Source organism: Protopterus annectens, chromosome 2.part0, assembly GCF_019279795.1.
Source record: "Protopterus annectens isolate FY-2018-M chromosome 2.part0, PAN1.0, whole genome shotgun sequence".
NCBI classification, from domain to species: Eukaryota; Metazoa; Chordata; order Ceratodontiformes; family Protopteridae; genus Protopterus; species Protopterus annectens.
Genome location: NC_056728.1, coordinates 968,962,955 through 968,987,519, shown reverse-complemented (window position 1 = coordinate 968,987,519; position 24,565 = coordinate 968,962,955). Strand labels below are relative to the sequence as shown.

The 24,565-nt window shown below is 36.7% G+C and overlaps 1 protein-coding gene across 1 annotated transcript in view; it reads left to right on the top strand.

Annotated features, from left to right (window-relative positions):
* The window catches only part of LOC122792799 (extracellular matrix organizing protein FRAS1-like), a 4,352,848-nt gene that overhangs the window by 3,805,162 nt on the left and 523,121 nt on the right, over positions 1–24,565 (top strand). The window contains exons 60-61 of the mRNA XM_044060368.1: positions 1,109–1,296; positions 8,079–8,354. Of these exons, the coding sequence (XP_043916303.1) occupies positions 1,109–1,296; positions 8,079–8,354 (464 nt within the window). The remainder of the gene's footprint in view (positions 1–1,108; positions 1,297–8,078; positions 8,355–24,565) is intronic.

Genomic DNA, 24,565 nt, shown 5'->3' with positions numbered 1-24,565 from the left:
TCTCTGAAAATGGAATTTAATTTTTTTAAACTGAAAATCAGTGTTCTTAATGGTAAGGAATACACAGAGTAAATTGACTTGGTAAATGGCATTCTCTGTGATGCTTAGGTTTTATTGTTTTTTTTTGATTTTTTTTTTAACTAGAATATACTGATTTGAGTAGTTTGAAAAAGATAATGGCAGTTATAAACAGGTCTCTATCACATAGTCAAACTGCAATAAGTTTGACTACGTAAATGTCGAACCCGGAAGTTCGAAATGCAATAATTTCGAACACACAGAACAGAGATTTTTTTTCCCAGGGAAAAAAAATCGCTGTTCCAGTTCTGAACCAAAAAACACACATACACTACTTCAAACTATTCCAGCCCCCCACACCCTCCCTACTTAAATATACCAACTCCGAGATCGCATCACAGTGGAGGAAATAGCAAAGCCGTGGAAATGGCCCACCAATTTTTTTCCCTGGGAAAAAATTTGGTGTTCCGCGGCTTCGCTGTTTTGACATTTCGAACTTCCCAGTTCGATGTTACGGTGTTCGGACAATTGTGCGTTCAAACTACAAATATAGACCCGTTATAAACTGGGTAGGAAACTGGCTAGGAATAATTTAAGTTTCTGCTGGGACTGGCACAGTTTTTTTTATTGCTTTAGGGATAATCATGTATATCTGCAGACTTTATTCAGACAAGTTTGAAGTTTTGTGTCATTTTTAGAAGAGTTAGTAGTTATAGGCATGAAAAGGGGGTTGATGATGGTATTATGTAACAACAATTAGTCTGTGTGTCTCCTTGGTTGTCTGATTTTGTACATGTTTTAGAAGGGATTGGAATTTCCATATGGATGTGCTAATCCGGATGTGAAAAGATAGTGTGGTGATCAATCTAAAGCTGTAGATATCTGTAAACTTTGTCAAAACTAGCTGACAGTCCTATCTCTGTGGTTAATAAAAAGTGTCATGCCCATTGGCAGCTGTGTCCATGTTCAAAATAGAATACAATATAAAAAGGGCTGTTTTATAAAGGAATATTGCAGATGTTGATGTGTTTTTCTACAGATCATGCAGTTAAAATAGTATTTTATATGTTTTTTTTTCCCCATTCCTTAGGAGTGGATCATATTACATTCAAAGTGGAGATCTTATCCAGTGAGGACACAGAATGGCATGAATCTTTCTATGTGGTTCTGGGACCTGATGATCCAGTGGAGGCATTGCTTGGAACAATCACCACAGCAACTGTGACCATTCTGGACAGGCAAACTGCAGGAAGTTTGATTTTACCAGCACCTCCTATAGTAAGCAGTGTATTTCTACTTTTTGTTAAAGTTTTAACTCTGAACATTGTGTATAGACAGAGTACTGTACAGCCGTATCTTGATGTTCACTAACTTTGAACTTAAGGATACAGTTTGAATATCTGATATGATTAGAAACATGACCAAGTAGAAAATCACATCTGGAAATGAGAAGACCCAAGAAGGTAGAAGATGCATGCAGTAGCAGGACACTGCATGTGCTGGCAACACAATAAGCTGCATTGTTATATGCAATGAGCCTTACAGAAGCAGCAGTATTCCCCTTTCCCCACTGTAGTACAACCTCGGAGTGAGAATATTAATGTAGGGTGTGTGTGTGGGAGGGGGCACAGCCCCCACATCGGGGAGTGCAGGGCGGCACAGCCCCCCTGCATTCGAGTAGATTTTGTGTTTTTTTTTTTTTAACATACTTTAACGAAAGCGCTTTTTCGATGAAAACGCTTTCGTTAAAGTATGTTTGGTGGTAATGGATTTGGGCTTTTGAACTTTCGTTCAAATGTCCTAGATCCATATATATATATATATATATATATTTAAAACATACGCCACTGAAAATGAGTTTCTAACCCAGTGGACTTTCCAGGTCTATGTATGTATATAGATATATAGATATATATGTATATATATATATATATATATATATATATATATATATATATGAAAATGTGTGTATGTGAGTGAGTGTACAAGCATTCTACATTTGTTGCCACTGCTGACAGCAGTCATAGGTAGAGTGTTTATACTAAATGCATAAACAGTGTTATGTTAAGTTTTACTTTAATTATGAATAACTAAATGGGGAATAAAAAGGAGAAATGCAGTTTAAAGGAAGTGGGTATGGGGGAGAAATGCATTAGTCATCTTTTATTTCTTGTACTTATTTTTTGCTAGTAATTATGACAGAAGTTTGCTGGAAGTTTTGAAGTTGCCTGTAGACATGCTAAGATATTGTTTTCTTCAGTATATTACCTTTAGAGTACAATAATTTAATCACTTGACTAGTTTGTGTCTTTTACCACTAAAAATCTATACATATCGTGCGTTTGCACACTTTCACCTATTGTATATTACTGCCTGTTTTGTGAATATTGCTTGTATATCCTAATTGTTTTATATTTTATGTACTGTTTTACATTTTATGTACTGTGATATTGTGGAGCTTTTCTTCATGGGCCTCCACTGAAAACGGAATCAACAAAGATTTACGACATCAGAGAAAGAAGTCTGAATGAAGAAGAATGAAGTCAAGAAAGATGTCTTACCATAACGTTCCATCTGTGTTGTAGATCTTTGTTCATCCATTACTTCCCGCCCTCCTTCCCCCTGTCTGGACTCCTGGTGGACTTTAGGAACTCCTGGTTAGGGTATTTTCTCAGACAGAGCCTCCTACTATTTTTTCTATTACTACATCTTTTTTTATCTAGGGCTGGCAAACTCGATTTGGAGTAACTAGGAGAGGGGCATTATGGGTAGGTCTTAGCTGAGAATTTTTGGCTTGCGCGAGCTGGGAAACGGTCATATCAGTTCTGGGGTCAGAACCAAGGTCATATTTGTAATGAATGAATAAAGATCTACAACACAGATGGAATGTTATGGTAAGACATAACTTCATTTTTATAGTTTTCTTTGGATGGCAAATTTTGCCTCATATCTGGTTTTGGTTGATTTCATTAGGGGCCCAAGTTCCTTGTTTAGTTTAATAATTAGTTCAGTAAGTGCTTTTTTTGGCTTCTTGAGAGTTAGATTTATTTTTGCATATAATATTTTTTATTATTATACACCATGTTTATTTTAGGGTTCCACAGGGGTTTATTTTTGAATTTGGTGTATTTATTTCTGAGTGGGACAGATGTGTTTATGCAACTCTGCATAAACTTTGGCTTTATAACGTTCTGCAGTATGGAAGTTTGATATAAGCTTAATAGACTTGACTCCATCCTCTGTTTATGCCCTATGCCTCAAGTAGTAAGAAACCAACTCTACTCATGATGTGTGCACACAAGATCCCTTACACTAACTTATATGCGGGCGAAGAAGAGTGTGGTAATTAAGCAATAACTGATGACGTGGTGTGGTATATTGAAGATTTACCCACGGTTGGTGTGGTTTAATTACGAGGGTGAAGCCCAAGTGATTAAATAAAGCCAATCGTGGGTAAATTTCAATATACCACAACCACGGAGTCAGTTATTGCTATTATACAATGATATTATTTAAGAAAAAAATACTTACTTTTCTTAAATAAGATCTTTGTATAATGGCGCCATACTGTCTTCCGTGGCTTGTGGTATTCTGCTGCCTTGTTTTGATGTACTGCACATGCTTATGGGACTTGCATATTCCCACGCATACCCAGTATATCAATGCTTTGAAAAGGAAGCAACGGAGAAAAGAAAGCCCCTGTTGCACCGTTTTTGTTTTCTTTTTTTTTATTAAAAAAAGTTTTGTCTACTTTAGAGGTAGGAGAGAGAGAGAGCGAGACAGAGTGGAGGAAATGCAAAGAAAATTAGGTATGTGTCTTTAGTTTTAAATAACATACCTGGTTTTCTTTGTATTTCCTCCATGCTGCCTCTCTGGTATGTCTGGAGTCCAGACTATAGATTTTTTAAATTTTTTGTTAAAAAATAAATAAATAAATAAAAGTTAAATATACGAACGGAAAGAAGTCCAGGTGACCGGACCTTTTTCCATTGATATATTCTGGGATTTACACGCTGGCCAAACAGCGTGCTTGTTTTTGTATATTAATGCCCAGGCCAGTCCTATAATTATTTGTTTGACATTCCTTCAAACCATTTGTTCTTTCCGCAGGTAACACCATAGATGTACCAAAAAGGTGACTGTGTTTTCATTTTGGTTGGGGGCAGGTAGAGAAGCAGGCTGTATTTCTAGTTATTTTTTTTTCTTTCGAAGCAATTGTCTTCTCGGTATATTGGGATGTGCTATCTTGTCAGCTTTGAACATTAAGCCTTGGGAAAAATTTGTCTTCCTTGAAAGAAAACGTATAAGGCGGAGTTTCTTTCCTTACCTATAATTTTGTTTAGACTGGATTAAAAGGCTGGAAAAAGCTCTACTAAAGCACAGTTCCATTGGTTCTTGGGCCTAGTGCAGTTGACTTGGTTTAGTTATGCTTCCTTTCAGCAAAAGCTTGTGATTCATTTCATGTATGTAGGGTCCTGAGGGTGTAACTTTCAACAGTTTTTCTCTTTGGCTCCCTTGGATACACATATTTTGTTTTTCTGAGACTGATGAACTGGATCTTATTTCCACTATTTTTCCACTTTCTAGTCAAATATCTGTTTATTATATTATATTATAATTATATATTATTATATTTTAATGTTTTCAAGATTCAAAGGTGACATGATATGAGTCTACAAGATCATGTCAAGGGGATACAAAGGGTTTGTAATGAAAGGGAAGGGCAAAGGGAGAAAGAAGAGGTCCAGGCAGCAGACCATAAGAGATCGGCTACTCCCTGGATATGATAAAGTACTTGTACACAGTGTGTGTGTGTTATGTAGCCGTGAAGCAGAGTACCTGAATGGATGCTGGAGAGAGAATATACAGAGACATTCAGAAGGGTTTAGGACAGGGGAAGGGTGATCCTGTAGATGAGATTCTTGGGGAAGGAAGTAGAATCTTGAATGCACTTAACGAGTGGACCATATAGGCTTATCTTCAGCTGTGAAGCAAATGTGATGTATTACAAAGTTTGGTGTAGCTGTTCCAAAGGGATAGGAAGGCGCAAGTTGTGGACAAATGCAAAGTGCTGTACCTGGATCACAGCTACCCTTGTTTGAATCATCAAATCTTGTGATTGGAACTGAAGGTAACAGAGCAGGAATAAAAATCCTATAAAACATGCATGAGAACAACAGAAAATGGTGGTTAGCTGTATCCTCAGAGAGGTGGACTGCAGAAGCAGAGATGGTGCTTATACTCTACAGTTAAAAATGTAATTCTTCTGTTCTGCTAGGCCCTGAGCATGCCACACTTTGAAAGCCATGTACAAATTTGAAGGCCTCTTCAGTGGAAGGACTTCTTGTTGGTGGATGGAGTTCAGAGGAAAGCCACTAGAAGTTTGAGTGGGATAAAGGGTTAAGGGTAAATGATATGACCAATCAATGGAAGAGCAGCCCTTTTCACTAGAAATCCAAGGAGGCAGGTGAGAACATGGAAGGGTTACATAAAATCACGTTAGGAAGATGTTAAAGAGACATCTTGAAGTAGAAGGTGGGGGGGCAGAGGCAGTAGATTAGATTGTAGGGACCAGTTATTTCCTTATCTTCACAGATGGAGTTTTGGATCTGTGGAATAGATCACCACAGTGGGTGGAGGTGTGGAACTCAGTGGAAGTATTCAGGGGATCATGGGGGCATGTAGGGGAAGTGGTGAGGGAATTGAGGGGAGGTATTTTGTTGTCTGTCTCTGTGCTTTCTGACAGTTGTAATGCTTTAGTGATAGAGTGGGGAGCTCATATTGACGGTGCTACAGGTCAGTGGATGTTCAACCTTCCCCCCATACAGGGGCTGTACAGTCAGTCATCTAGAGCTATGAACATTCTTTCTGGCTTAACCTACAAGTTCTTGGAAGAAAAGCTGCATGTATGAGTCCTTCTAATTCAGTTTAACAGCCGGTGAATCATACAGTATCTCAGCAAGCAAGGGGGCTTAAGATCTTATCCCCTGTGCAGAGAGATGATGCATATCTGGCAGGGGGCCACATACAGGTGCACGACTTTTTTAACATTCGACCAGGTGAAGCAAATATACTAGTGGAGTATCTACACCACTCCTGTAGCTCTGTCCTACAGCTGCAAATTTCAAAAGCCATACCTAGATCATATTTTCAAGAAGCAGAGCATTCTGTGGTATTGTTATATCAAGTGTTCTGGACTTTTTTGGTGGTTTACTGCATTCTTGAGAATGATCCATTTGTGACTCAGGAGAATATAATTATCCTACTCCACCTCTTCTTGGCAGTAAGGGAGGGGAGATTTTATGTGGATGCATTTTGCTTCTTGTGACAAGGGAGATATTTAATACATTATACCCCCATTCCGTCCAGCCTCCATCATACGTCTCATAAGATTTAGGGAGGCAGGAACAAAACTAATCTTGGTCATGTAGTGACAAAGAAGAGAAATGATTTCAGATAATTGGTAATACTGGAGACTCTGTCATTCGTAGATTGGGGGGGGGGTCTCAACTATGGCCTGGCTAAGATGTACTGAGTCCATATGATCTCCCTGATGGAATTTCTGAGGTGACGTGTACTGCTAGGAAGCCTTAAAGCAGGCCCAAGCAGATGTTCTCTGCTAACCAGAAGCTGTTCTATAGTAGGGTACTGCAGTACTCAGTATTACCCCATTCTGTCAGCTTAGTGGTCATCTTGCCCTATCCCAAGTACCTATATGACATTGATCTTAGTTCTATGCTCGGGATGCATTCGCCAAGACATCCTGACCTTGTGATGAGCAGGACTGAGACCTGGCACTGGCTGGTCACCAGTTGCATGAGGGAATACTGTTTCCAAGCTTTCCTGAATGTCATAAATTACAAACTTATCCTTCCTTCATTGTAGCCCCTGATTTGATGACACTGAAGTTTTTTTCATGGAGTAAGTTAGTTTTGCCTGATTGTCCTCTGTCTCTTTGTAAGATGGAACTGCAGACAATCATGAGTGAGGAACTCTAGCTGGTCTTTAGAAGGGTTGTGTGTCCATTAGGAGTAGCTCGTCTGATCTATGGAGGGAGCTGTGAGAGAAAGAACATAAGAAAGGCATACCTAATGTTCCATCCAATACAGATGGCCCTGTTAAAGATAAGCGTATATTTTAGTTAATCACTTACATGTTGTTGTCAGTATGGGTTCAAGAACTGGATTCTGGAGGTGAGTGTACCGATTAGCCTAGGATTCACGAATAGCTTACATGGGTGAAAGGGGGCATGGGTGCTAAATTTTTATGAACAGTAGTCAGAGGTAGCACCCAGGTGTTCCACACTTTACAAAGGGGCACCTAATGTTAAATTTTTGAGTAGATGTGTGTCTTCTAAACAGAAGTAAATGAATATTATGAAAATTGAAATGTGTGGATTATTTTTGATGATAGTTTGTCTGCTTTAAAAAACACTATACCATGTTTTACATTTTTGTCAAGTAAATTAACCAGTGCTCATTAATTCTGACCCTGACCCAGCATTTTTTGAATACTTCACTTGGTAAACATTTCAGAACATGTTATGAAGGTAGTATTCTCAGATTATACCATGTCATTAACAGAATGAAATTAAGCCACATTTCAACATGTCTATTACACTGCTGCATGAATGTTATTGCAACTCATTTTAACTTGAGAGAGCAAGTTGCTGTCCTGTCTGTAGTAATAAACTATAACTTCACAGTTGTTGAGCTGTAAGATGTTTGCAAAGAATAAACATATAAACATGCTCTGCTTTTAAGGAAGTTGGTTGTCCAAAGTTAGTTCTATTAAACCTATATATTTTTTTTATTTATGCTTACTTCCCTCTTGAAGATTGACTGAAATAAAGTATCCCTGTAGATTATTTTTTTCGCAGTGGTGTGCTATACCTAGATATTCCTTGGTACCACAGGTCAGCAGCTGAGCTAAAGGCAAGTTAATAATAGCTGAAGAAGAGAGATAAAAAAGCAGAGTCAGTAGCAGTTATGAACTCTGATGGCTATCCATTTATTAAGCATGTTTACTGTATATGAAATAATATCTTCTGATTTTCCTAGGTGGCTTCCTTAACAGATTATGACCATATAGAGGAAGTAACCAAAGATGGTCATACAAAGCTTCCATCACCCGGTTATCCACTAGTTTGCGTGACAGCATGTGACCCTCATTTTCCTAAGTATTCTGTAATGAAGGAGCATTGTGAAGAAGCTGGAATTAATCGATCAACAATTCAGTTCAGCTGGGAAGTTGCTGCTCCTACAGATGCCAGTGGAGCCAGATCTCCTTTTGAAACTATTACTGATAGCACACCATTCACTAGCGTGGATCATATGGTAAGTTGAAAAGGCTGGAAGAACCGTGTCAATGTTTTTGCCAAAGGGAGTCTGTTAAGTGTACTTTGTGCATCAGAAAAATTGTGACTTGTATGCCAGTAGGGAGCACTAAGGAATGCACAACAGCATGAACTCACATAGCACAGTGATGTTGGGGGGTGAACAGTCAAAACTGGCAGTTTTAGGTGGGAGGGTGGAATATTAAGTGTAGAGCGGTCAGTATGCATCAGTGACACTGGCTGCTAGAAGGATGGCTAACATGCCTTTAAGACCATCAGAACAATCTAAGAAGTTATAGAACTTTCTTGTGTCTGATGGCAAGCAGTGCATTTACTCTTATTGAAGTCAGGCATCCTAGAATAAGCTAGTGCTGGCTTGAAGTACAGGAATTTGTAAGGTAATAAGATGGTAGATTATTCATTTTTAAAAAGAAAAATCAGTGGTATCCCTCGAAGCCTCAGACAACCCAGTATGCAACCTCCGCTGGGTCAAAAACAAACCAAGAAGAAACTTTGTAGTGTGGTTTATGAAGTTCACTCCTTGAATTATGTTATGCACCTAGTTCACTGATAGTAAAATACATACTAGAAAATAATAAAGTAGAAAATAGTAGATAGTCCACAATTGAATAAAAAATGGAATATCTTTTATTGAAACACACAAAGAAGCGATCCTAGCCGAGTATAATGAAAACCATCAAAAACATTCATTATTTATATGTAATCAGGTTATTAGGAGCAACGGAGTGGTTACAAAGGGTGGTTCTGTTAAGAGCAATAAAGGCATTAAACTCATTCCTTTAACCAAGTCCCCCTTCACCCTTGTCACGGTAGTGTAAACTGAGACTGTGCCACCTTAGAACTAAAAGTAAAAAGCTAGAGGCAAATTAAAATATATAAAAACAGCTTATTAACGCTAACCTACTGAGCCAAACTTTATTAAGAAACTAACTAAAAAATGACTAGCAAAAAGATCTACCACTAGACACCTATCAGAATAAATATTAATCATTATAGACTGAAACACTTTTAACAAAGATTGCTTTTGTACCAAACAAATACCTCATCAGATTTGTTTGTAAAAACATATAGTATTAATGAACATGTGTATAAATCTACAAGTGAACATCTAAGTAGGCTGAAACCCACAACAGTAATTGCTAAGGTGGAAATACAGTGAAAAATGTTAAAAATAAAGCGTTAAGGCTCTGGGAATCTGTTCAAGTTTGGCATCTAACACACTTAGTTTGAATGAGTAAAAGTGCACTCGAGTATCAGAAAACAGCACAAATGTCCGTTATTTTCATTTTAATATATTTACAATGTTTGATATTTGCTTATAACAATAATAACATGTAATGTCATTATTAATCATTCCCATACAATACGTTTTATTAGTCTTTTAAACAGTGGGGCAGTTTTCTGAATGCTAGTATGCATTTTGTGGAGCTTTGAACAATCCATTAAAGAATGTAAGCTGAAGAAGATGAAAGAAAGAACAGATATAAAAAACTGGAGACCACTAGTTAAAAAAATGTACGGTTTGCTGCTGCTTTACACTGTATTTTACTGCTGTATTTGTTACACTTTGACTGTATTTCACACTAACTGCTGCTTTTACTTAATTTACACTGTTGCTTCTTTAATGTTAAAAAAATTATCCTGTTTTTATTTCTGTTGGACTTCTGTTGGCCATAGTATAGAGCGGATTCAGACCGGCTGAATTCAGTTCTGTTTGTAGATTGAGCTTTAAAAATTAGGACATCTTGTTTTGGAGAAGCCCCCCTTTACTCTCGTAGCAGGAGCATACAGTAAGACTATCTGTTTCACTGTTACTGGTGCAGGGCTCAGTTTGAGCTTTTTCATTGGTTTCTTTGTTTTTAGCTGCTTTGCTGTTGCTTGTGCATAGCACACCACCACTCAGAGGGTGTAATTCTTGGCAGTTATAGATGCAAAATTGCCAGTAGAAGTATTTTCCCTTAGAAGCACTGCTGTCTAGCAGACCAGTTCTTGAACAGTTCTCAGCTGTTCAGTGAACCACCCAGCAAAGATTTTACCTCTTACCTATCAGCATCAGTCCTTATAGAATCCCCTCTTTTATAGACCTCCTATTGTACCCCCGTAGGTTATTCACCATAAAATAGCTCTGTGCCTGATACCCCCCCATCTTTTTCTCCTTATTTGGTGAGATGCAACCTTGCATTATGGACTGTCAGTTTCTCTCTGTTTCTCCTGCCAGCCTGGTAGACATTAGTTTTTTGAGCCAGTATAGCAACTGAAGCAACTGACTCATGTATAATGCCAACCCCTTACTCCTAAATCACTCAAGTACAATATGCGAGAGATGCTTCTACACTAAGAATCTGGAATCACTCATGCCCAGAAGATCAACACAACAGGTTGTCAGCTCACACACCTTGACTGCTATTTGTAATATGCACCCAGCACATAAACCTTCATATGCATAGGTACTCTTCAGAAACATCAGAAAAACAAAATGCTACACCTAATACAACACCCAAAGCACCCAGCACACTTAAAAAAAAAACACTAGCACATGTGTCTCACCAAATAAGCCTTAAGGCAATGAACAACTATTAAAGATGTTTTAGTTATAGTTGATTCTGTAGTGAGACATACAGACACCCCTCTCACCAGGTTGAACATGGAGAAGGTTACGGTTAGCTGCCTGTCTGGTGCAAGGGTTCACCAGGTCACACATGCACTCAAGTCTCTCAACAAGATGTATCGTTATGACTCTGTCTTAGTTTATGCTGGTGTGAACAACTTGAGATGTACCTCTGTGGACTATATGAAAAGAGACATGACTGAGCTCTCTAAATATGTGTCCCAGGCAGGTAATTCCTAGCATTGAGCAGCATTTAACCCTCACATAGGATGATACCACCGTATAAACAGAAAATTATTGACTTCAATAATTGGCTTAGTTTCTGGTGTCATTCTAAGGGGATATAGTTCCTGTCAGCCTAGGATGACATGGTGGATAGACCACACTGCTTTGCCAAAGATGGTCTTCACCTGGCACTTCTAGGGTTTCAGTTGCTGGCTAAGACACTTGCCTCCCCATCATGCCTTTTTTAGCTAAGGTCACAACAACAAATTTCTGAATGTGAAAATATTAAACACAAAGAAACTAAGGGTCATGCTGCCAAATGCTAGGAGTTTTAATTAGAAACTGCACTCTCTGGAATCACTCCTCTCCCTGGAAGATGTTGATGTCTGTGCAGTCAAAGAACCCTGGTTCAAGGCCGCAGAAAGTACCCCAGCCTTGCATGACTGCAGTTAAGGTACAACCTAACCCCCTAGTTATAGATAGCTCTAACTATCCTTCCATTTATTGGGAAAGTTGTACGAGCCCAAACTCAGTCACACAGAACTTCCTGGACTTTAACTCAAATGCCCTGGAACAAGTAGTGCACCACTCCACAAGAGGCTCAAATATTCTAGACTTGGTCCTCACCAATATGAGTGACAGATGCAATGCCTCAAGTGTAAGGCCTGCACTGGTTAAATCTGACCATAAATTGGTCATTTTTGAAATAACAGTAGCACCAAAACTCCCCAAAGGTGAAGTCAGGCTAAAAGTCTTCACCAAAGCTAACTGTACCCTCATAAGGGAAGGTATAATTGACTTACAAGCTCCAGTTTCCACAGGTGGCATTGATGGCTATACTATGTTATACAGTGATGCATTGTATAAACATCTACACAAATGTATAGACACAGCAGTGCCAGATGGGATTAAACAAGATCCTCAAGGAAAAACAAACCATCCTGGTGGACATCTAGCATTAATAAATTGTACAATAAGTGAAAGAAGCTGCTGTCTAAACATACAAAAGCGAGATCCCAGAACTGGAAGTGCACCCTCCTCAGCCTAAACAAGCAAATAAGACAACTTGTAAAATCTTCAGAGCCACTATCAGAAAAATTTAGCAACCATAGCCAACAGTAGCCACAAGGCATTCTTCAGCTACATCCACAACCTAAAAGGTAGTACTCAGATATGTGTGCAACTAACTGTGGATGGCATCACACACACACACACACACACACACACACACACACACACACACACACACACACACTCTCTCTCTCACACACACACACACACACACACACACACACACACACACACACACTCTGCAAAAATTGCAAACCTGATAGGTTTGGTGAAAATTTCACCCCTCAATCCACCTCAACCATACACTGCACACCATGTCTTTATCTTCTCCTCTTCCCTGCATCTCCCAATAGCAAGTCATCAATGTTCTCTCCAAAGCTAAGAACATAGTCTCCAGATGGCATTCCGAGCTGTGTTCTTAATGTTGTACAACAAGAGCTAGCTATTCCATTAGGCACTCCATTGAACCACAGCCTGAGTACTGGCTGTCACTCTTCCAGTCAAGATAATATAGACGAGTCTTTGTGGGTTCTGTTCAGGCAGCTTTATCAGGATAACACATCAGGATTGAGGCTTAATGACTTTAACTTAGATAAACTTATAAACAAATCAGCTATTACACTCATACATGCTCACTGTCTGATTGCACTCTCATAATGGCATTGAAGCTAACACGTGCTTGCTATTTATATGCACGTACTGACCTTGAAATGCTTCTTAAAGGTACAAAACATACACACACACTATTCTACACCCTCCCTTTTTGAGAAATCAGTCATGCAATGTTGATGACATTAATTGATATGCAATCAATACAAATAATTCTTTGTCATGCAATTATACAGAACTAAGTACATATAGACAGTTATGTCCAGGTTGCTGTGTATTTCACACTACATCTGGAAATACGACCAAATCTTATGACATAGAAATTAGAATTAGGTCTAGCAACTGAGACTGTCTCTACTGAATGTTCAACTTTAGGGGCACCAGAAACATCATCAGGAATGGAAGTAGAAGTTAAGACACGTTGTGCAACAGGAACATTGTCTGGATTGCTCTGAGATTGAGTTTGTATCACAGGAACAGTGCTGTGATATCGAATCTGGCACAGGAAAAAGATATCTGCAATTTTTCCTGTACTCCATACTCTCAGATTCTATGAAGTAGGATCTCAGCTCTGTACCTACACCTGTTACTTGACCCGATTGAAACATTTTGCCGTTTGTATCCTCACCGTCCCTCCTTTTTTCAGTGGATGAAGACATCTACTCGATTTATCATAGATGACTTCTGGAAAGTACACTTTCTGAATAATTAGGCTCTAATTGTCTTGTTGTTCTTAGCTTTAGGCCTCAATAAACTGAAACTGATAGGCAGTGTTGTTCTGGTTTGCCTGAATAGAAGTCTCTGAGCAGGCAAGCCAGGTATATTGTCACAGGGCATGTTTCTGAGATTAAGTAAATTCAAAAAGACAACAGTATTATCACACTTTGACCTCTCAAGTAATTGTTTTGCACTCTGTACTATACGTTCAGCTAGTCTGTTTGATTGTGGATTTTCTGGACTATGAGAAACATGTACAAAGTCCCATTCTTTTGCAAATTTCTGAAACAGCTGACTGGTAAATTGGGTACCATTGTCAGAAATAAACTTTGTGTGGACTACCATGGACTGAGAAATGACCTTTCATTTTGGTGATAACAGCAGTGGATGTTAGACTAGCTAGTAAATCAATTTCAAACCATTTCAAATAAGAGTCTACCAACACTAAGCAGTGATGATTGTTCCACTCAAATATATCAGTGGCTACTGCTGACCAAGGTATTCAGGAACTTGTCTTAAATGAAATGATTCTTTTGGCAAATACTGTTTAGTACTATTGTATACTGAACAAGAAGAAAGTACTTTACCAATGTATTTACTAGAGAAGGCCAAAATAGTAGTTCTCATACCCTTCTTTTGGTAGATTCGGAACCTGGGTGGCCACGATGCAAAATCTGGATATATTCATGTTGTAAGGAAGCAGGAACAACAAAGTTAGGACCTTTGAAAATAATTCCATTTTCCATCAACATCTCATCTCTATAAGGAAAATAAGTTTACACTTCAGGTGGTACACTATATTGCTTTGACGGCCATCTAACATTAATGTAGTGGTTGAGTTTTTGCAAAATTGGATCAGTCTCTGTATGATCTCTTAGCTCATCAAGTCTCATGTTAAAAAAATTACACACTTCCATGACCTCAGAGTCAAAATTCTCTGCATGAAGCTGTTCCGTTGTATTTCTGGGCGATCTGGATAAGGTATCAGTCAGATAAAGACATTTACCATTCATATAGACCATTTTAAAGTTATACTTTTGCAATTTAAGCATCATGCTTTGTAATCTTGTTGGAGCTGAATGCATAGGCTTCTTTAGAATAGTAACTAGAGGTTGGTGATAGTTTCAATCTGAATAGCTTGACCATAGATATAATCCTGAAACTTTGAACATGCAAATACTATTGCCAAAACTTCTTTCTCAATTTGAGCATATTGCATTTCAGTTTGGGTAAGAGTTCTAGATGCATAGGCTACTGGTCTGCCTTCTGGAAGAATAACTGCAGAAGACCAAATTTTGAAGCATCACAGGAAAGAGTTACTAGTTAATTGATATCATATGATCTTAATGTAGGTGGGGGTGGCAGTTTTCTACTTAAGGTCTTCAAAATGCTTTCTGGTGCTGTTCCAACCAAGACCATGTAATGTTTTTGCATGTCAGCTCTCCCAAAGGTGCTGTCAGCTCACTAAAGTCTGGTATAAACTTGCCTAAATAGTTGACCGTACCAAGAAAACATTGTAGTGCCTGAACATTATCTTGAGCTGGCATCTCAAGAATGGCTGCTTGCTTGGATGGGTCTGGTCGCAAGCCAGTGCAAGTAAATAAATGACCTACTTATGTCACTTCTGGTAGTCTGAATTTTCACTTCAGAAAATTGAACTTTATTTCACTTCACATGTTCTGTCTAGAACGTTCTTAAGTTTTCTGTCTGCTCTGTTTTACCATTGCCTCCAACCAATAAGCCATCTACTATTATGGCACAAGGATAACCTGAAAAAATTTGTTCTATTGCAAACTAAAAGAGTTCACTTGCAGAATTTATTCCAAATGGCTTCCTGCGGAATCTGTATCTGCCAAATGGGGTACTGAAAGTAGTCAGTAATGAGAATTTGCGATCCAGCATGACTTGCCAAAATGAACTTTTTGCATCCAAGACAGGAAAAACAGTGGCATTTGGTATTAGGGCTGTGACTTCCTCAACTGTATGCATTGGATGATGTGGTCTCTTTGTTCAAATCTCTTGGGTCCATACATATTCTGATTTCTTCTGAGGCTTTTTAGTGGGCTGCTACCATGGATGACACCCATTCAGTTGGTTCTGTAACTGGACAAATTACACCTTGCTGCACCATTTTATCCAGCTGAGCTTTAACTTTATTCTGCACAGCTATCAGAACTTTTCTTGCTGCCCTGACCTCAGGGCTGACCTCCGGGTCTAACTTCGTAGAATACACATCTGAAAGTTTGCCCAACTTGTCATCGAAAACATCAGCATACTCTGAGAAAATAGCTTCATTAAAATTGGAACTAGGGCATGTGCTTATGTGATGAACTTATTTGGTAAAAGAAAGCAGATTCATTCTCAAACTGTCTCTGAGACCCATTAATGAATGCACAGGTCTTCAGACTACATAAAATAATACGCTGTAACAGTTCCTAGCCAAATAACATGAAAGCACTACTGAGCCTTCAGTTTGAATTTCTTCATCTACATAAGTAACAAGTTTCTCACAACTAGCCACATTGAGTTGTTCATTAGTTCTCACCTTAGCAAATGTGTCTGCTGACATAACATTACACTTTGAGCCAGTGTCTACTTTGAGCTTGGTGGATTTACCATTGATCTGGACAGTACAAAACACTTCATTCTTTGCCAGCAAATTTACTGCATCAACCTTTTCACCAATTACTGATACACCATCTACATAGAAAGTACAATTGAAGCTGTCTAAATGATCAACTTGCTTTTTCGAGTGACCCTTTTTATAACTGTGTGAGGTTTACTTGATTTGCAAAATTTTTGAAAATGGCTCCATTTTTTGTACTTGTGATATTGCTGACCAAATGCTAAGCATTTTTCTCTTTTAGACTCATGATTGGCACCACAGTTGAGACAGTTAACAATAAAGCTGGATTTGGGGTTTGCTAACTCACCTTGTACTGCACTGAGTATTTCCTTTCTCACTGCCACACACATGTCTGTTTTTTATCAACTCATCTTTAAGTCACCAAACTGACACATTTTAGCTTTGTTTCTCAGGTAAATTACATAAACTGCAAAAGTTTCCCCTGGTTTTTGATCTCTTGTGTAAAACAAATGCCTCTCTAATGTAATATTTGTCGGGGGGTTACACATTTCCCTGAACTTGTGCTTTAAACACTCGCGGTCTTCCCTTGATTCAGCCTGTACAACAATTTGACACTTTCACCTTCTCCCTCATACACTGCTGGTGCATACACAAATGAAAGCTCTTTTTCATTGGCCTCTGACCTAGCTAGGTTTAGCAAAATGAACGCCCTGGTACATACATCTGCGTCAGAATAAGCTGCTTGTATAAAAATATCGTACTCTTGCTCAAATATTCTGCACGAACACACAAGCATAGACATATGCCAGAAATTTATGACAGTATTTGTAACCATGCCTAATAGCACAACTAGAATCTGAATAACTGAACTTTGTGAAAGAAGTCTCTCAGACACTGTAATACTCTTGAAATCACTGTACTTTAAGAAATCACTCTTATCAGTGTAAAAAACATTTCAAAATAACTGCACTGTGCGAATGAACTGGGCAGTAGAAGCTCAGAGTAAGAAACATTTCAAAGTAACTGTGCTTTGCAAATAACCAGTACACAGCACACTGAAACTTTCCCAAAATGCCTGTACTTTGCTAAATAGCTCTTTGCGGTACAATCAATACTCTGTAATAGCGGCACTTTGCGAATAGACACACCCAGCGCAAGAAACTCCTAGAAATGTCTGTATTTTGACTGTACTTCTGCTGAATAGTTGAACTTTGCACACACATTCTTCAGAATAAATGCACAGTAATAAGCCACACTGTAAGCACTTTTACACAGTTTGAGATACTTTGAATAACTCTAGTTATGCCCTGAAATTACATACAGATAGTAGCTATGCCAAAACACAGTACTTTGCCAAAAAACATGCAGTCGCCTTGCTTTATTTGTGCTTAATGTGCCCTTTTTTGCCCTTATTATATTAGTTTTGCTAGTTTAATCTTTTTCTGTGCCCATTATACTTTTCTTGTGCTTGTTTTACTCTAAACATGCCCATTTTGATTTAAACATGCTCGTTTTACAATTCCGAGGTAATTCTGAACTCCTTATTTGCTTTTCTGATAATCATTTTATCAAATATCTTAAGTTTAAACATTTTGTTATTTAATAAACCTTTTGTGCCTCTTGCTTGTTTAATAATGTGACTTGTGCCCTTATAATGCTCCATTTTATCCTTTTTATATAAAATAAATCATTCTTGCAAGTTTTCATTACCTTTGGTTTGTCTCTGGCTCTTTTTTCATGCTTGTTTCTCTTAGTTTACTTTCACTGTGGTCTTTGCACCTCGTAACTCTGAAAAGCAGTCTCTGGAACCCTGGTTCAGATACCATTGGAGGAAGCTAAATATTGCACACCGGAGGGAATCCCGATTCCAGTAATGTTTTCTTATGTGGACGATTTAGTAGTAGTTGTGAAAAATGAAGAGTGGATGAGAATAGCTATTAAAGCACTTGACAAAGAATTGGGAGTAATAGGTTTGAGTTTTAATGAGGAAAAGAGTAAAGGATTGGGATTCTCAGGAAAAATACAAGATATTCAGTTAATAAAGAAATAGAAGTTTTGGGAATAAGATTTGGCAACAAGCAACAGAGATTGACACTATGTATGATACATAAGATAAGGAATATTTGTATATTTTTTTATATTTTTGAGAACATTTAAACTTAATTCAGTAATATTAGCTAAGATGGCACATCTAGCAGTTGTATTTATTGTACCACTGGAATGTGAAAAAATAACTATTGTCTGATATTTACATTTATATTGGGATCTAGATTAAACCTTATTAAAAGAGGAATCCTTTATGTTATGAAAATGTAAGGAGGTTTGGGTTTAATAAATCCAATTGTATATATAAGTTCACTGAATGTATATAAAATATTAACAGGAGTAAAGGAAAAGGGAAACTTATTAATAAAAATAATAGAAGAAAAATGTAAAGCAATTTGAGAACAGCTTAAATGTTTAAAAAGAAGTAAAGGAATTGCTTGTATGGAAATGAAAATATATCAAGAGAAAATATTATTATGGAAGAAAAGAATAGGAATGAATGGTATGAAAATATAATAGGAACATTTTATTATATTTATCCTTGGAGGCACTTGTGAGAAAGAAAAATAAAAGCTATAAAAGCAAGAATGAAAAGATGTGAAAAATATGTGGAATGTATAGATTTTTTATAGAGATTTTCTATAAATAGGCTTTAGGTAAAGGCAAACATGCCATATAAAAAATAAGAGTCTGTATATATTGTGCAAAATTAGAGACCACTAAACATGCTTTTTTTTTTCTTTTTTGAAATGTAAAGGAGTAAATCAGTTATGGGAATAAATATATATTAATGTATAAAAGAACTGAAAAGTATTAAAAGCATAAATATGGACATGACAGAATATAGGATACTATGAAAATATGAAAAAAAATTATGTAGATATATCAGGTGAAAAATTGTATTTTGTAATGTTGATTGTTTGGAATGAAAGAATGAATGAGACAAATTTTAGTGGGAAATGGATGCTGTCAGAAATTATGAAGAAAATAAGATTTTGGTTGAGGAAAAAAAGAAGCAGGTGGGGATTAAAAGTTTAAAAAAACTGAAAATATGTAGGTTAATTGTAAATAATTGTAAATATACAGTAAAATGTGTATATAGAATGTATATATTGTGAATTTTAATAAAGGACCCCTACTCGTCATTGTTGTGAGTGGGACCCATCACTTCCTGTTTCCATTCCAGGCACAAAGGCAGCCCAGAGAAATGGATTCAGATGGAGGGAGAAGGAGATGCTGGTGTGGTGAAAGAAATGAAGGCGAAAGCAAATATTGACACTGGAGAATGTGCGCAGGATTCTGAGGAAATGTTTCAAAGAAACCTGTTTGATGGAGGTGCATCAGCGAATGATGGATGTATAATTACAACCCTCCAATCAGGAGGGTTGCAGGATGCTTTACTTAAAGAAGTGGTGGTGCAGAGTGAGGCAGAAAATAAATTAGATGTTTCCGAGGGGGGGGGGCATTATGGGGAAAATATACATGATGATGCAGAGACAAACTTGAAGAATTCTTGTGAGTTGGAAAATAAAACATATGCAGAGAAATTAAAATCAGGCAAAAGTGAAGTAGCAGAAAAGAAGGCAGAGGAAATGAAAAACAGAAATATGTGGTAAGGCCTCAAAGTAATGACAAAGCATTGGGCAGGTATGAAGTGTGGGATAATTTAATAGATGCTTTAGGTGTAAAAGCACATGAGGTAAAAGCTTCTTACTAACAAGAAGACATTTTGTGACATTATATTTTAGACTTTTTTTTCAGTGAAACATTTTCTTGGAGAATATGAAAAAAGAAAGACTGTTATCATGCAATTTTTATGTATTAAAAGTATTTAACAGGGAAACAAAAAAGAAAATTCATGTACAGTTTTGAACAGAGGTCAAAAGAAAGACTTTGAAAGGGCATTTGAAATCTTTATGTAAAGAAGTGCAGGACATTGCAAAAGTTTATGACAAAATGGTCTTATGGACTAGTGGCTGGAATGTAATATTGTGCAAAATTAGAAGATAAAAAATGATATCAACCATGATAAATGTGGAGGGGAGTACAGGTGTTGTCAAATATTGTAGACAACCAAAAACATGCATTTGTGGAAAAGAAGAACATTTGGTAAATAACGGAGACAAAGGAAAATCTTACATTTGTGGGGAAATGAGACATGATGCAAAGAATGTGAATTGAAATATTTTAAATGTAATAAAATTGGATATTTATGGGTGGATTGCAAAAATGAAAATAAGATTACGGGAAAAAAGAAAATGAACTGAGAAGAAATTTTAGATGTAGTATAAATAGAAAAATAATAGAGCACATAGAAGAAGGTTTGGAAATAAGTGATGAAGACAAAAATTGGGAGGTAGTAAAAGAAAAAAAAAGAATTCTATTTGGTAAAAGGGTAAAAGACAGAAATTTAAAGAAAGAAAAAACTCGAGAAAAGATTATGAATAACATAGTAGAATATGTACAGGGGAAAAAAAGGTAGTGGAAAAAAACATGGAAATTAAAAAAAAAAGAAAAAAAGAGTTGGAAAGGGAGATTTCTTTTAAATGAGCTAGATAAACTATTAGGACAAGTAAATATAGATCTGGCTGTAGGACCAGATGGAATAGGGTATGAAATGTGTGTAAGCAATTTTAAAAAAAATTATTTTTAAAGATTTTAAATGACTGGTTAAATGAAGGTTTTATGTATAAAGAATGATGCACTGGAATACTTGCATTCATAGCAAGGAAGATAGACAATTAAAAAACTAGAGACTGATAGTATTGAATAATAATGATTATAAGATCTTTATGAAAATAATACAAAAGTGTTTTCAAACTAAAATGGAAAATATTATGGAAGATGTATGGTATAAAGGGGAAAGGTTGTCAAGAATTATTAATGAAAGAGAAACTGTGGATGATGATATGAACAAAAAAAGCAGCAAAAATCTTGATAGGAGACCTTAAATAAGGCATTTGACACAATTGGAAATTAAATCTTGTGGGAAATAATGAAAGTGTATAATATAAGTGAGAAATAAAGTTAAAATACTAGTAAGAGTCTGGTTAATGCAAGAGGTACATATGAAGAGTGGTGTAGAAGAGGGATGTACAGTGAGTTGCATACTCATTGCATTAGTTATGAATGCGATAGTATGTGAAATAAATTACAAAATGAAGGAGGCGCAGGGTATATAATATATTTATATATAATTGCAAAAAATTGTATAAAATAAGAAACAGTTTGTACAAATGAGTGTGTAGAGATGATAGGGATAGCTTTAAATAAAGAGAAAAGTAAAGGTTTAGGTGATATAGTAGGTTTGAGGGTATATATGTTACAATGAATGACATTTCTATGTTGGGTATTCGGAATAAATACAATAGAAGAAATAAAGCAAACCTGTTTTTTCCTGTGTAACATATAAATTGTCAGAAAAGGCATATTTGATAAATTCAGTTCCAATGGGAAAATAGCATACTCAGCAAGTGTATTTATGTTGCCAACACTATTTGAAAAGGAGTTATTGCAGATACATTTTTTCATTTATATGGGGTTCTAGATTATATACAAAACTAATCTTTTTACTGGGTTTAAATGTAGAAGGAGGTGGTTTAGCTTTAGGTAACTCAGCGTATATGCTGCTACGTTACATTTGTGGTAAGTGTTAAAGTAGATAAATAAAAAAAATGAGAGAGAGAAAAATTTGTATAAATATGAGAAAATTTGGGTATTGTAAGAAAGAGTGTATAAATGAGAAAATAAAATATTACCAATAAAAATATTTTTATGGAAAATAAAAATTGATGAGATAGAAAAGGAAAAGTATGCTGTAAGAATGAAATGATAAAACATTGCTATGTAAAACCATGGGAAAATCTAACAGATGAAAACAATAAAGCTATAAAAATAAGAAGCAAATGGTATAATCAGATAGTAGAATGTCAAGATTTTTTGTGGAAAGTGGTGATTCATTTCCAGTAAAGGAAATGTGCAATATAAGAAGAAAAGTGATACAATTTGTTTCCATTGTCAAGAAGAAACCACTATGGAACGTGTTTTTGAAATGTAAAAGTGTAAAAAAAAGTTATGGGGAAAACTATGTAAAGAAGCTTTTGAAGATATAAAAAGAAGTCAATAAAATAAATATAGATATGATTAAGTATGGATATTACGAGAATGTAAGTAAAGAATATGTTAAAAGAATAAAAAAAAATAAAAAGTTATTTTATGTTTTATAAAATGAAAGAATAAATGAAATTATGTTTAATGGTAAATTAATTTTAGCAATGTTACTAAATAAAATCAGATGGTAGTTGGGGAAGAATGACTAGGGGTCTAACAGGGATTAAAATTTAGTTTGCCTTTCGGCTTTTCCCAGTAAGGGGTCGCCACAGGGAACTCCGGTCCACTAATGATTGACAGTAGATTTTCATGAAATGCCAAAGGTGCCAGCTCGACGCCCAACCTTCAACGAAGGCATGCCCATTTACGCACACATGTCTTTCGAACGCTACCCAACCGCAGGGAGGACATGCAGACTCCACACAGAAGGCACTCCCAGGCCAAGCCGAGAATCGAACGGGAGAACCTCTTGCTGTGAGGTAACAACGCTACCGCCGTACCACCATTGCATGTAGGGATTAAAATTTAGTATGATTGTATATATAGTATTTTCGTAAAGTTTTGTAAATATGTATATATTTTGTAAATAAGAGTTATTTTTGTATATAAATAAAGGACCCTATACTCTTCTATAGGTGGTATGGGATCTTTCCCATTCTCAAGCTGATAGGACCTCAGCGTAATATCTCACCAGAAGGATTACACACTCAAGAGTGCAGGACCCCCCCCATACAGTCCATCTACCTGGTATGGGAATAGAACCACAGTCTTTTACACCAAAGGCAACTGTGTTTCCTGTTGTGCCAAAGACGGAGCTTGAGAATGTGAGGGAGTTAACTTTTAGGGAGTTTGATTTGAAGGCCATATCTGATGAAGGCCATCCTTAGGCATCCTTCTTGCATTAATTATGAAGTGTTTCTGCCTGCAACATTCCATTCGTATACAAGGGGAGTGATGTAGGCAACATGTGAAAGCCATCTTACATTACTAACATGTTTGCAATTTTCTCTTTGGTATAAATGTCATATTTACGTTTAGTCACTGGTCAATATATATTGTCAAAGTTATTAAAGCTGGCATTAAGTATTTTACATGTAATTTCAGTTCATCAGCAGCTAAGACTCAAGTAAAATTACATTCAGTCTCTGACAAATCTTATTTAGCATTATCATACTCAACTATAGGACTGTAAGATGCCTCAAAGTATTTGTTTTAAAGAGGTACCTATATGTTTCAGTGGTAAGTATGACAACGTCAAGCATTTCTCTTTAGCATAACATAAACTATTTGTCATCTCACTGTGCATTGGACAGATTAGTCTCTGCACTATATTTACTATGGCTGGACACATATATAACTCACTGTGAGGTTTTAAAGGAAGAACATATTTCTCTGTACTATTGCTAGCCGCCACCATTTAATTGTTATTTCGCATAGTTGCCTTACCAGCAGCAATGTTGCTGATTTGGTCACCTTACTTAAGAAAAATAAGAACTTAGTCCCAGCTTACAAATACACTGCAGACCTGTAGCCATACCAAATGAAACCATGTTACCTGGAGGTGTACATGTTTAGCCTATGCCTCTAACTACTTAGAATGGTCATGCATTACAACATAACATCTTTACATTTGGCTATATAATAATGCTTCCATAGGCATAGTAAAAACAAACGTTCCTTCATCTGTACTAACAGCCATTGATTGTACGACATCTTGTTTATCTACTTAACAAACTTATGTTGAGGTCTGTAATAAAACTGATTACTAGTTGAAGTAATCGCTGTTGCATTATTTTTTCAGTGCATCTCTTGTTCCATTGCTTCCCAATTGTTAGGACATTTTACATTGCAGCAGAGCTGTAGCTAGGTCAGGTGGCACTCAGGTCAGTTCCCATTAATGGATACCCTCCATCAACCAGCATTAAAGGCAAAAAAAAAAGTCCTAAATGTCTAGTTGGGGAGAGGTAAAAAAATAATGCATGGTAGCGAAAAGCTGTTTGTCAGACTTCTTGACTGACTGACTGACTGACTGTTTAATATTGGCTGCTTAAATGATTTCCAGTACTGCTTAAAGTACAGAAAAGGTGGCTTGACACCCATGCCAGTCATGCCCCGTAACAGTGGTTAAACCACTGACTGCAAGAAGTTTAAACTGTGATCATAAATGCTTAAATGGTTACAAAGACTGCTTCCAGGGACTAATAAGCATCTTTTCTCT